The sequence below is a fragment of the Amphiprion ocellaris genome, chromosome 1 (assembly GCF_022539595.1).
Source record: "Amphiprion ocellaris isolate individual 3 ecotype Okinawa chromosome 1, ASM2253959v1, whole genome shotgun sequence".
Classification (NCBI taxonomy): domain Eukaryota; kingdom Metazoa; phylum Chordata; class Actinopteri; family Pomacentridae; genus Amphiprion; species Amphiprion ocellaris.
In genome coordinates, this window is record NC_072766.1 from 43,718,643 (window position 1) to 43,732,827 (window position 14,185).

The 14,185-nt window shown below is 43.9% G+C and overlaps 1 protein-coding gene across 1 annotated transcript; it reads right to left on the reverse strand.

Moving 5' to 3' along the window:
• Nucleotides 1-389: 389 nt before the first annotated feature.
• On the reverse strand, nucleotides 390-1,239 carry LOC129350912 (uncharacterized protein C2orf16-like). Its single transcript, XM_055019080.1, is given in 3 exon segments — nucleotides 390-454; nucleotides 935-1,010; nucleotides 1,141-1,239. Coding segments are annotated over 3 exon segments (240 nt in total).
• Between the last annotated feature and the right edge of the window lie 12,946 nt (nucleotides 1,240-14,185).

Here is a 14,185-nt window from a genome sequence, read left to right on the forward strand (position 1 = left end):
TGAAGTCGGGGTGTTGGGGAGCAATGAGGTCGGAATGTTGGGAAGTGGTGAGGTCGGGGTATTGGGGAGCGGTGAGATCAGGGTGTTGGGGAGCAGTGAGGTCAGGGTGTTGGGGAGCAGTTAGGTCAGTGTGTTGGGGAGCGATGAGATCAGGGTGTTGGGGAGCGATGATGTCAGGGTGTTGGGGAGCAGTGAGGTCAGAATGTTGGGAAGTGGTGAGGTCAGGGTGTTGGGGAGAAGTGAGGTCAGGGTGTTGGGGAGCAGTGAGGTCAGGGTGTTGGGGAGCAGTGAGGTCAGGGTGTTGGGGAGCAGTGAGATCAAGGTGTTGGGGAGCAGTTAGGTCAGGGTGTTGGGGAGAAGTGAGGTCAGGGTGTTGGGGAGCAGTGAGGTCAGGGTGTTGGGGAGCGATGAGGTCAGGGTGTTGGGGAGCAGTGAGGTCAAGGTGTTGGGGAGCAGTTAGGTCAGGGTGTTGGGGAGCAGTGAGGTCAGGGTGTTGGGGAGCAGTGAGGTCAAGGTGTTGGGGAGCAGTTAGGTCAGGGTGTTGGGGAGCGATGAGGTCAGGGTGTTGGGGAGCAGTGAGGTCAGGGTGTTGGGGAGCAGTGAGGTCAGGGTGTTGGGGAGCAGTGAGGTCAGGGTGTTGGGGAGCAGTGAGATCAGGGTGTTGGGGAGCAGTTAGGTCAGGGTGTTGGGGAGCGATGAGGTCAGGGTGTTGGGGAGCAGTGAGGTCAGGGTGTTGGGGAGCAGTGAGGTCAGGGTGTTGGGGAGCGATGAGGTCAGGGTGTTGGGGAGCGATGAGGTCAGGGTGTTGGGGAGCAGTGAGATCAGGGTGTTGGGGAGCAGTTAGGTCAGGGTGTTGGGGAGCGATGAGGTCAGGGTGTTGGGGAGCAGTGAGATCAGGGTGTTGGGGAGCAATGAGGTCAGGGTGTTGGGGAGCAGTGAAGTCGGGGTGTTGGGGAGCAATGAGGTCGGAATGTTGGGAAGTGGTGAGGTCGGGGTATTGGGGAGCGGTGAGATCAGGGTGTTGGGGAGCGATGAGGTTGGGATGCCGGTGAGTTGTGAGGTCGGCCTCCAGGAAGACCTCCAAAGGAAGTCTTCCTGGAGGCATCCAAATCAGATGTCCAAACCACCTCAACTGTCTACTTTAGAGGCGAAGAAGCAGCGACTCCGAGCTCCCTCCAGATGTTCAACCTTCTCAGCTTCTCTAAGGTTGACTCCAGATACTCTCTGGATGAACCTCATTTCTGCCACCTGTACCTACAGTCTTATTCTCACTACACAGAGCTCATGACCATAGATAGGTCAACTGAGGGCTTCATCATGATGGTGTGGAACTATGTCCATATTATTTCTCATGCACCAAACTGGTCGTCCATCCCCAACATCAAATATTAGATTTTAGTAACATTTTAGTTTGGCTGAGTTTTTGTCTAATTGTGTCACTGGAAACCGGGTATAGCAGCTATTTGTTGTCATTGGGTGCCCTCTACTGGTGGATCTGTTGCATTTCATGTGAATAAAATAGACCAGATTCCTCCACAGGAAAATAATTTATGGCCTTTGAGTGGCATCTGTTGGTATTTCAGCTTTACTGCAGTATGGTTAATGTAGAGGAACCAGAACATGGTGGAACATGTATGTTTGGCTCAGCTGGTAAAGCAGGTTTTTCACTGGTTGTCAGGTTGTAGGTTCATTTCCTGGTTTCTCCTGTAGATCTCCAGAACTGTAGAAGTTGCAGCACCACACTGGCAAGGACCCTAACAACTGTAAATTCTAATTAAATCTGCTGGTCTGAAGTGATCCAGGACTTCAACACGTTATTGTTGTTAATGTTTTAAAGAATAAATCTCACATGTCAAATATCATTGACATGAAATATGAACCACCTGTAAAGAACTGATCATTTTAAGAATCCTCTCATCCCGCCTGTTGGTTAAAGCTCAGTTTATCTTCATTTAAATTGCAGAACTAAATGTGTTGCTTCCATGTGTTCATACTATAAACTGGAACTGGAAGCACTTTGAAAACATTTAGTATAATCTACAAATATAGTAAAATATATAATCAATATGGTATTTAAGAAATAATGTATAATACTCAGTAAAACCTAAATATAATAATATATGGGGAGTGTCAGATACTGAACATTTTCTTGTGCATGATGACGTTTTAAAACAAATGTGAGAAAACACGATAAAACACTGAAAACCAAACTCGGTCACTCTGGTCAGATTTTATGTAAAGGTTTATTATATTAAACAGTCACAGTGCTGATCCTGACAGGAACAATGATTTCTAAACAACAAGAGTAACTTTACTCACAATCAGAGTAATTTTACACAACAGTTATCAGTTTCCATCCAGTGTTTTAAAGTACATTTTCAATTTAGACCTAAAAACAGAAACACAATAAAGCTTCTACGTTTGTCAGAAGTAAAAGAAACTTGGTGTGTCAATCAAGATAAAAGTAATAAAGTTCAGTAGAACCAGGTTCAAAGAATAACTGAAGACTCTGAGGACTCCAGATGAATGAAACTTGACTTTTCTTTTTGCTTCCTGAAGACACCACTCATCTGGTACTTAGAATCCATCCTGACATCCCTCATCAGGCAGGTTCAGCACCATTAACACCTCCATCAGGTGAGTTGTGGATCACTAAAGGACCTTAAGTCACATGTTTTAGTGTGAGAATAAATACCTGAGACTCCCCACCAGTCAGTTAGAGATGAGGAAGACTCTTGGATGAAGGAGAACCAAGAATCAAACGGAGAAGTCCAGCTGCTTCTCCTGAAACACTGAGGATTAACAGGACCTGGAAGACTGAGAATCTACAGATGATAGATGATGAAACCAGGTGATTTTAATGTCCCTCCAGAACTCATATCAGTTCTTTTAGCTAAAGTCTAAATATGGTTTCCACTGCAGGATCACAGAGTTTTGTATCTGGAGGATCCAGTGGATTCTTACAGTTTTCAGATCTGCTGGTTCAGGGCAGTGATATTTGCAGTTGTTCCAGTGTAAAACCTTCCATGGTTTGTTTTTCTTTGACGTTTGTCCTGAAACCTTTAAATCACATCGTCTCTCTTCTTCAGAAATTGACGGGAGGATTAGCGCCACCTGCTGCTGGTCTCAGAGAACCAACTCTTAGTGATAGAATCACAGTAATGGATAGAAAATGAATTAATTCATATTTTGTTGGAACGTTTAGTTAAAATGTTCATGATGGAATCACACAGATGAATGTTTGGCGTCTGAGTCTGAGGCTGAGCTGCTGCACAGTTCAGAGAAGATGAAGATGAACAGAACCAGCAGCTGATCTCCACTCAGCAGAGTTTCTGTTCTCTGGAACTCTAAGATCTACAGATCACCAAGAGACACTGAAGAACCTAAGGAGAGTCCAAACCCAGGATACAGAGGTTCAGTGAAGGTGGTGCTGAAGGTGTGAAGATGGATCAGAGAACCAGAGGAGACACTGTAGAAGGACAGAACTCCAGCAGGAACATCCACATAAACTCTTATTCTGTGACAGACTGAGGAGGATCTAATGGGTGTTTCTATGTTATTGTGTCTGACAGAGTAACCATCATCAGAGCAGATCAGACTCCAGGACTGATCATTACATCCAAACAGACTACCTTCACTGCGTCCTTTCCTTCCGATTCCTCTGTAACTCACTGATATTTGAACCACTCCACTCCACTGGACCTCCCAGTAACAGCGACCAGTCAGACCAGTTGAACACAGCAGCTGAGGCCAGAACTCAAACCTGTCTGGATGATCAGGATACGACTGAGGCTCCTCCACATGTGTCACCTTCCTGTTGTTGTCAGACAGTTTGAGGTTTCTGTTGACTGTGTTCATGTCGACTGTGAGATTACAGGAATCTGATGGAGAGAACAAACGGAAGAGAGCTGCAGTTAATCATCTGCTGGTTGTCCAGAGGTGAGACCAGAAAGCAGAGCTACAGTCTGAAACACTACGACTACCAGCCTCCTGATACCTCATAGAGACTGTCTGAACCCAACCACCAACAATATATGAGTCTAACACTAACAATAGAAGGGCTATTCAAAACAACCTTCTCCAAATTGATACGACTTCATCAGAACCAAAAATCAGCACAATGACATGTGACTCATGAAATATTACATCTCTGTCATCTAAATCCATTTTAGTTAACAATCTGATAACTGATCATCTCATTGACTTAACATGTCTGACTGACACCTGGTTATGGAGAACATGTCAGTCTAAATGAATCAGTCATATTAATGTTCATAAACCCAGAGGTTAAGGCATGGGGAGGAGTGGCAGCAATCTACCACTAAAACCTATTCATCAACCAGAGGCTAAAACTCAGTTAGAATTAGTTTGAAAGTCTTAGCCTCAATAGTTGTCAGAAAACACAAAACCAGTTCTGTTAGTTCACATATTTCTTACTCTGAGTTTTATCTGAATTCTCAGACTTCTTGTCTGACTTGTAGTGTCATTGTAGATAAAGTGATTATAGTTAGACTTTAATGTCCATGTAGACAATGCTCTGCATTTGGCTGACTACTAACCAGTATTTCCTGCTTTCACTCTGATCAACTCTCAGTCTTTCATGTAGAAGGTTCTAGGGTGTGGATGGTTCTGTCTTCGCCCACTAGAGTTGAGCTGTTTCATAGTGGTCAGTGGTGGACTGGTAAAGATGTTCAGGGTTCCCCGACAGTTGTCAGTTGGGTTGAGATCAGTTTGGGCTCCATTCCTCCTCAAAGACAGGTAGAAGCTCAGATAACCATTGCTGAGTCATACGGGCTGAATCTACATAAATTCCAACTCAGAATGTCAGTCATACATTTTCCGTTCAGTCACAGGCCCTGATTTTTTCCTCCTGGCCTAAACAGGAAGTAGAACCTTTTCTAGAATGTTGTTGGTATAATATTGTGCATAAACAATGGTACCTTGAGGTACAGTGTGCAGCTCTGAGAGACCTGAAGCAGACATAGACCCCTAAACCAGACTATGGACACTGGATTCCACCATCAGAAGATACTACTTTTCACCATCATCTGTTGCCTCTTAAAGCTTTCAGCTCCAGTGTTTCTGTTAAATAACAATGCACAGAGCTCTAAGAAACATCTTCTCCAAGATTTTTCAGCCTCTGACTGAGTTGCCGGCATGACTGGTGTCTTTTACCCTCGGCCTTTTTCATCAGATCCTTGGTTCTTGCAGTTAGTCCAGATGGACGTCCTGAGCGAGGTGAGTCTTTGAAGGATCCTCCTTTGTTGTTCCTTTGCCACCATTTCTGCACCCAGGGGATCCTTCTGCCAAGAGCTTCAGCTTCCTGATGACCATTTTTGCCTGCATTTCAAAGAGCAATGGCCTGTTCACGAATCTCAGATTCTGAAAGAGGAGCTTCTCCATCCTTACTCTTGGCCATGGTAATAACACTTCCAATATCTGGTTGTGAGTTTAATGCATTTTTGTCTGGCAAGAAATTTATCTACTGGGGGCTGACAGTTTGACCAGACCAACAACCAAACAGTATCTGATTGACCAGGTGGAACCCATTTTGGTGACAAACAATCAAACATGTTGTCCAGTGGGGAGGATTAACTTTTGGGACATGGTGTAGACTGGTGACCAGGTGAACCCTGCCTTCGCCCTGAATCAACTTGGATAGACTCCAGCCCCCCCCATGACCCTACAGAGGATTAAGCGGTGTATAGATAATGGATGGATGGATTCTGTTATTATTTATTTCAATGCCAACACAATGGAGAGCAGCTCTTCTAAAGTTAGTTCCACACAAGTGGATAATATGGTTAACAGGACTTCAGCTTTACTGTGTACATCAATCAACACCGTGGATCCTCTGAAAAAGAAGCAATGAATTGTAATAAAATAGCTCAATCTTAAACACAATTCGTGAAGACTGGAAAGGCAATGACACTGTACAAATTCCTGAGAATATCATCTAGCCTGGAAAATATTTTTTTGACATAAAAAAATGATTTGTAGGACAAGAACTGTCTGTTATTCATGTTTAGCTGAGGAAAACAAAAACAAGCCCAGGTCTGTTTTCAGCTCTATCCAGGCTGATAGAGTCCAACTCGGTGGAGTCTTCTGTTCTTCAGCCCTCAGTGAAGACTCCATGACCTTCTCACAGATGAAGATCCTGAACATGTGTTTAAATGCAGCAGCTGTGGAAGCTTCCATAGAACCAGATTTATACTTGGACTGCTTCTCTGCTGTAAATCTGCCAGAGCTCACCTCAGCATTAACTTCCTGTAAACCAGCAGCATGTCTGTCTGTACTGGTTCTCATTAGTTTTCATAGTTGTTCCACTGGATCTTACTGGTTTCTACACTGGTTCTACTGGATCTCAGTGCTGCATTTCATACAGTTGATCACAGGTTCTCATTACAGAGACTGGAAAATGTTTCTGGGATTAAAGGAACTAAACTGGTTGAAATCATATTTATCAGACAGATTCCAGTTTGTTCATGTTAATGATGATTCTTCCACCAGAGTTAGTTATGGAATTCCTCAGGGTTCTGTGTTAGAACCAGTATTATTTATTTTGAACAGGCTCTCCTTAGACCATATTATTAGGAAACACTGCTTAAATATCCGTTGTTATGCAGATGACACCCAGTTCTATTTATCTATGGAACCAAATGGAACCAATCAGTTGGTGAAACTCCAGCATGTCTGAAAGACATAAAGATCTGGATGACCTTCTTCATTTAAGTCCAGACAAACTGAAGTTCTTGTATTTGAAACACTCCATCTAACCAGATAGTTCCTCTAGATGGCGCTGCCTCCAGTTCTACTGTAGAGAACCTTGGAGTTCTCTCTGACCAGGACCTGTCCTTCAACATATAAATAAAACAGGTCTGTAGGACAGCTTTCTTTCCCCTATGTAATATTGTAAAATCAGGAACATCTGGTCTCAGAGTGATGCTGAGGGACTAGTCCATGCATTTAGAACTTCTAGGCTGGACTACTGTAGTTCCTGATTATCAGGACGTCCCAGTAATTCTCAAAATGCTGCATCCAGAGTTCTGATAAGAACCAGTAACAGAGATCCTATTTCTCCCATATTAGCTTCTCTTCCAATAACCTGATCCATCCCTGAGTTCTGCTGCTGTAGGTTTAGACTGGTGGGGGATTCCCATGATGCACTGGGCTCTTCTCCTTCAGTTCTACATCAACATTACATTCTCTAACTTTGTTTTTCCTCTCTCTGTAGTTTGTGTTTGTTCCCTGGATCTGGAGTGTCATGTCTGTGATCTTGTCAGGCTGGCTGCTGCCAGGCTGAGATAGTGCCCTCTCCCTCTTCCTTCGCCCTTTTTTCCTTTTTAGGATTCAGCAGTGCAGTGGCTGCAGCAGGTGATCCTCATCATTAATCATCATCAGCCTGGAGCAGGAGCAGGTGGTCTCTGCCAATCAAGTCCTCTCTCAACACAATATAGTCTGACGCCATTCACCTCTCTCTGCCGGATCATCACACCACCAGTAACAGTCACTCCTCATACCCAAAATCTTAGTATGCATTTTCAAATTACTTTTAGTCATTCTGATTGTCCTCCTCTGTTTTAGTTCCACCTGTTCCTGCTGGTTTCCACGGGCTCCATCGTCAGCTCCAGTTCTGGTGCCCCTCAGCGTCCAGGAATTCACTCACCTGTGTTGTTTCCACCTCCTGGTGTCCTTCCACACCGTCCTGCCGCAGCATCTCGACAACCACCACCTGGACACCGGCCTGCCAGCCCAGAACAACGCACCTCCACAGTTAGTTACCTAGTGCGAGCATCTCGTAGTAGTTTTTGTGAGTTAATTCAAGTTTCGCAGTTTCGCGTACTCGTTAGTTTCCTGCCTTAGTTCCTAGTTTTTGTAACCGAGTGAATTTGAGTTATCTTTCTTGCCTGGGTGTTACCCAACATGAGTTAGAGTTTTGTAGTGTATCCTCCTCGCCAATAGTAGTCGCCATAGGTTGGCAATCTGTTTTCGTTGATGTACTTCCTGTTTTAGTTCTCCGTTACGATTTATAATACCTTTAAGTTTTTGTAAATAAACCCTTTATTGTATTCAGAACTGGTCTGTTCATTTCCTGCGCTTGAGCCATTCAGAATTCGTAACAGATCTATAGTTTCAGTTCTCATGACCTCCAAAATGTTCATTGTTCTCCATTTGCCATCCCCACTCTCACCCCACTGGTCGAGGCAGATGTCTACCTTCCCTGAGCCTGGTTCTGGTTCTAAAGGAGCTTCCTACTGTTGCTGACATGCTCATGGGGAATCCAAAGGAAATATTGGATTTTCTTCACCTACTATGTTTGGTGCTGTGACATGACAAATGTTGGGAATTGGGGAAGCAGCTTCCCCCTGATCAGGTTTGTCAGCAGCACATCTACTGAGGTGGACTCTAACATCAGTCAGGACCTCATTGTTGTGGAAGTCCAGAGGAAGGCGACACTCATCCAGACCGTCAAAGATCAACACAACCTGGAAGTCTTCAAAGCTGCAGATTCCTGCTGCTTTGGTTTCACTGAAGAAGTGATGAACAAGTTCCACCAAGCTGAACTTTCTCTCTTTCAGCACATTCAGCTCTCTGAAAGTCAATGGAAACATGAAGTGGATGTCCTGGTTGCTTTTGTCTTCAGCCCAGTCCAGAGTCCACTTCTGAGTTAACACTGTTTTCCCGATGCCAGCCACTCCCTTTGTTATCACTGTTCTGATTGGTCCATCTCTTCCAGGTGAGCCTTTAAAGATGTCTTCTGCTCTGATGCTTATTTCTGCTCTGTCTGCTTTCCTGGATGCTGCTTCAATCTGTCTGACTTCATGTTCATCATTGACCTCTGCAGTCCCTCCCTCTGTGATGTACAGCTCTGTGTAGATCTCATTCAGGAGGGTCGGCTGTCCTGCTTTAGCGATGCCCTCAAACACTCTCTGGAACTTCTTCTTCAGAGAAGATTTAAGTTTACGTCTACAAACTGCAGCAAATTCTGAGTAAAAACACAATAAACAATGTATAAATAACCTGACATAAAAAAACATTATACACCTATCAGGCATAACACTCTGACCACTGACAGGTGAAGTGAATAACGCTGATTATGTCTTCATCATGGCTCCAGTTAGCGGGTTGGATGTATCAGGCAGCAGGTGAATATTTTGTCATCAAAGTTGATGGTAGAAGCAGGAAAAATGGGCAGCGTAAGGATTTGACGTAGTTTGACAAGACTGTGTCAGAACATTTCCAGAACAGCTCTTGTGGGGTGTTCTGATCTGCAGTGGTCAGGATCTATCAGAAGAGGTCCAAGGAAGGAACAGTGGTGAACCAGAGACAGGGTCATTGATGGGGAGGAAGGCAGGCCCGCGTGGTCTGATCCAACAGATGAGCTACCAAAGCTGGTTAATGCTGGTTCTGATAGAAAGGTATCAGAATACATCAGTTTGCTGAGTATGGAGCTGCACAGCTGCAGATCAGTCAGGGTGTCCATGCTGACCCCTGTGCAACGCTGAAAGACCAACAATATGCACCAGAACTGGACCATGGAGCAATAGAAGAAGGGAACACATGGCAGCAGGTTGCACTATGGGAAGAAGGCCAACCGGTGGAGGCAGTGTTCTGCTGGGAAACCTTGGGTCCTCCATCCATGCGGATGGTACTTTGACATGTACCTCCTACCTAAGCATTGCAGCAGACCATGTAGACCCTTTGATGACATTCCCTGATGGCTGTGGCCTCTTTCAGCAGGATAATGCTCCATGCCACAAAGCAACAATGGTTCAAGAAGTTTGAGGAGGACAACAACCAGTTTGAGGTGTTGACTTGGCCTCCAAATTTCCCAGATCTCAATCCAATCCAGCATCTGTGGGATGTTCTGGACAAACAAGTTTGATCCATGGAGGCCCCACCTCACAACTTCCAAGACTTAAAGGAGCTGTTGCTAACATCTCAGATACCACAGCACACCTTCAGGGTCTAGTAGAGTCCAGATACCACAGCCCACCTTCGGGGGTCTACTATATATATGTGTATATACAGTATCTCACAAAACTGAGTCCACCCCTTGCATTTCTCCAAATATTTAATGATATCTATTCATGGGACAACACTGACGAAATGAAACTTTCATACAATGTAAAGTAGTCACCGTACAGCTTGGATAACAGTGTACATTTTATCTTCCCATCAAAATAACTAAAAGACAGCCATTAATGTCTAAACTGCTGGCAACAAAAGTGAGTACACCCTGAATTGAAAATGTCCAAATTGGTCCCAAGTGCACATTTTCCATCCCCAGTTTCATGTGACTTGTTAGCGTTAAAAGGTCTCAGGTGTGAAAGGTGAGCAGGTGTGTTTAATTTGGTAATATCACTCACACATCTCACATTGGTCACTGGAAGTTCAACATTGCACCTCATGGCAAAGAACTCTCTGAGGATCTGAGAAAAAGGATTGTTGCTCTACATAACGATGGCCTGGGCTATAAGAAGATTGCCATCACCCTGAAATTGAGCTGCAGCACGGTGGCCAAGAGCATCTAGCGGTTTAAGAGGACCGGTTCCACTCAGAACAGGCCTCGCCATGGTCGACCAAAGAAGTTGAGTGCACGTGCTCAGCGTCGAATCCACAGGTTGTCTTTGGGAAATAGGCGTAGGAGTGCTGCCAGCATTGCTGCAGAGGTTGGAGGGGTGGGGGGTCAGCCTGTCAGTGCTCAGACCATACGCCACACACTGCATCAAATTGGCCTCTATGGCTGTCGTCCCAGAAGAAAGCCTCTTCTAAAGATGATGCACAAGGAAGCCCGCAAACAGTTTGCTGAAGACAAGCAGACTAAGGATATGGATTACTGGAACCATGTCCTGTGGTCTGATGAGACCAAGATAAACTTATTTGGTTCAGATGGTGTCAAGCGTGTGTGGCGGCAGCCAGGTGAGGAGTACAAAGACAAGTGTGTCTTGCCTACAGTCAAGCATGGTGGTGGGAGTGTCATGGTCTGGGGCTGTATGAGTGCTGCCGGCACTGGAAAATTACAGTTTATTGAGGGAAGCATGAATGCCAAAATGTACTGTGACATACTGAAGCAGAGCATGATCCCCTCCCTTAAGAAGCTGGGCCGCAGGGCATTATTCCAACATGATAATGACCCCAAACACACCTCCAAGATGACCACTGCCTTGCTAGAGAAGCTGAGAGTAAAGGTGATGGACTGGCCAAGCATGTCTCCAGACCTAAACCCAATTGAGCATCTGTGGGGCATCCTTAAACGGAAGGTGGAGGAGCGTAAGGTCTCTAACATCCACCAGCTCCGTGATGTCATCATGGAGGAGTGGGAGATGATTCCAGTGGCAACCTGTGAAGCTCTGGTGAACTCCATGCCCAGGAGGGTGAAGGCAGTGCTGGAAAATAATGGTGGCCACACAAAATATTGACACTTGGGCCCAATTTGGACATTTTCAGTTAGGGGTGTACTCACTTTTGTTGCCAGCAGTTTAGACATTAATGGCTGTCTTTTAGTTATTTTGATGGGAAGATAAAATGTACACTGTTATCCAAGCTGTGCGGTGACTACTTTACATTGTATGAAAGTTTCATTTCGTCAGTGTTGTCCCATGAATAGATATCATTAAATATTTGGAGAAATGCAAGGGGTGGACTCACTTTCGTGAGATACTGTATATATGTGTGTGTGTGTGTGTGTGTGTGTGTGTGTGTGTGTGTGTGTGTGTGTGTGTGTGTGTGTGTGTGTGTGTGTGTGTGTGTGTGTGTGTGTGTGTGTGTGTGTTTAAAAACAGGCCGACGTTAAAACAATAGTTCAGCTAATTAGTTCTGCGTAGGCGAACCCCTCTTTACTGTGTAGAAGATAAATGTGAGGAGCTGATGATCAAAGTCAGAGGCAATGAAATGATGAATTTCAGATAATTTTTCAGGTGGTGTTTCTGATATTAAACTAGTGCAGTTTTAATCACTGAGTAGTTTAGCTACGCTGGACATCAGATCAAGCTAAAATGTTGTGGTATCACCTTCCTCTACTATGAAGTTCTGGACCCAGACAGGATTCCTCTCAGGAGAGTCACAGCAGAACAGATTCAGTTTGAAGTTCTTACCTTCCAGCAGCAGGTTGTCCATCTGTAAACTCAACAAGAAAACCCTTTGAGTGATCAGACTTCATGGACACACAGCTGGGTTCAGGAGAATCTGATCTCTGCTGCTACATCCTGATACAAACAAACCAGAGACAAATCAGAGACTTTCAGCTGAAGAACAGATGAACTGTGTGCAGACTGTCAGCAGCTGGGATGTTAGAACCATAGAAACCCAGTCAGAACAGAGGATGAGGAAGGTTCTCCTGTTCTTCAGAGTGTAATGTGATGAAAGATGCTGTCTGATCTGAAGAGTTCACTGATCAGTAGTTGGAGTTGAGCTGATGCTCATTGGTTCATCTTTCATTCATCCATTCAGTCCACAGTAAACAGAATAAACCTGCTCACATGTTCTGATTGGTTTTAATGGAACACAAATATTCTTCTACTAATATTTCTGGTAAACTTTGACAGTAGAAAGACATACATTTTCACCATGATTCATTCTGCTGTGTTTTATTGATTAGTTTATAGACATTAAAGGTTTGTTCTGCTGTTCAGAAACATTCTTGTGTCAAACAATCTCAGTTGTGAATTCTTCATTTCTCAGTTTCTATTTATCAGTCAGGAGAGTCTTTATCTCTCTGATCTGTGTTCTTCTGTACCTGCATGAATGTGGCCACCTGTCCCTCTGACTGAGATCTACTGAGATCCACTAACCTACATCAGCTGCTTCAAGGAAGAAAAGTGCAGCTCCTCAAAGACACCACTGATGTCCAAACTAAAAAACGCTCTGAGTTCATCTGCTTTCAGACCAGCAGCAAGTTTCCACAGCTGCTGTTGCAGTAAAAGTATAAATCTGTGTAGTTTGGATTCATTTCATATCAACGCTGTCAAGATGAAGAGAAAGCCGACAGCTCCAGAAGCTCTGGAGATGATGATGCAGCCTGCAGACAACCAGCAGCATCAGATGACTCTGAGGATGAAGGTTCCTCAGATAGAACATAAATCTGCTTCAAAGTCATCTTCTATCTGAGGTTTTTCTACAGTAATCTGAAGCAACAGGCCAATCAGAGCTGAGAACTTTGATCAAAGTAATAAACTATCAGTACATTTTACATGGACTGAAGCTAACATGTGACTTTATTCCATCTTCTGCTGCTATAAAACATACGTTTAAGAACATGATAAAGAATACAGTGAAGGTGGAATGTCAGTGTTTTTCCTGAGAGGTCCCTGTCCTTGAACAGCTGTTAATCAGTTTTATTGTTTATTCATGTATCGTGTATTTGTTTCATAGAACTTTAAATGTTGTATAGCTGTTGCCTCGGCCAGGTCTCTGATCTCAACGGGACTTTCTGGTTCAATAAAGGTCAATAAATAAATAAAATAAAAAAACACTCTCAGCACTGAATATGTAGAAAATAACAGATCATCCATGTGTTTCATAAAAACTACAGGTACATCATGTAAACTAAGAGTTAAAGTCCTGAAGTGTGTGAATATTTGGGAGTTCATGATGTTGGTAGGAAATCTAACTGTGGAATATGATCAGAAAATGAGATATTTATAATAGCTGCTCAAAGGGAACGTTTGGTCTTCAGGGAACTCTGTTTAGCTTTAATTCATGCTGGTGTGTTTTTTTAGTTTGTTTTTATCCATTTGAATCTTTGTTGCAGCTGAGAAATAATCTGTGAATGATTAATTTCTCAGTTTATGAACCAGGAGAGTCTTTATTTCTATGACCTTTGTTCAGTGGAGTCTCTCTGAGGTGGTTGTTTATCATGGATGTGAGTTGGATCTAGTCCAGATCTGTCCTGTTTCTTCCTCCTCAGAAACACTAAGTGCAGATATTAATAAAAACTGTTGGTTTCAGTTATTTTTCTCCGTGTTCAGCTCAGTTCCAGTCACCATGTCGGACCTCAGAACCCTGAACTGATCCACATGTTGGACACTGATGCTGATTTCAGACATTATATTGTTCTGTCCAACAACTGGTGAAGATCTGGACCCAGACTGGATCCTCTTCTCAGGAGAGTCACATAAGAACAGATTCAGTTTGAAGTTCTTACCTTCCAGCAGCATGTTCTCCATCTTTAAAGACAATAAGA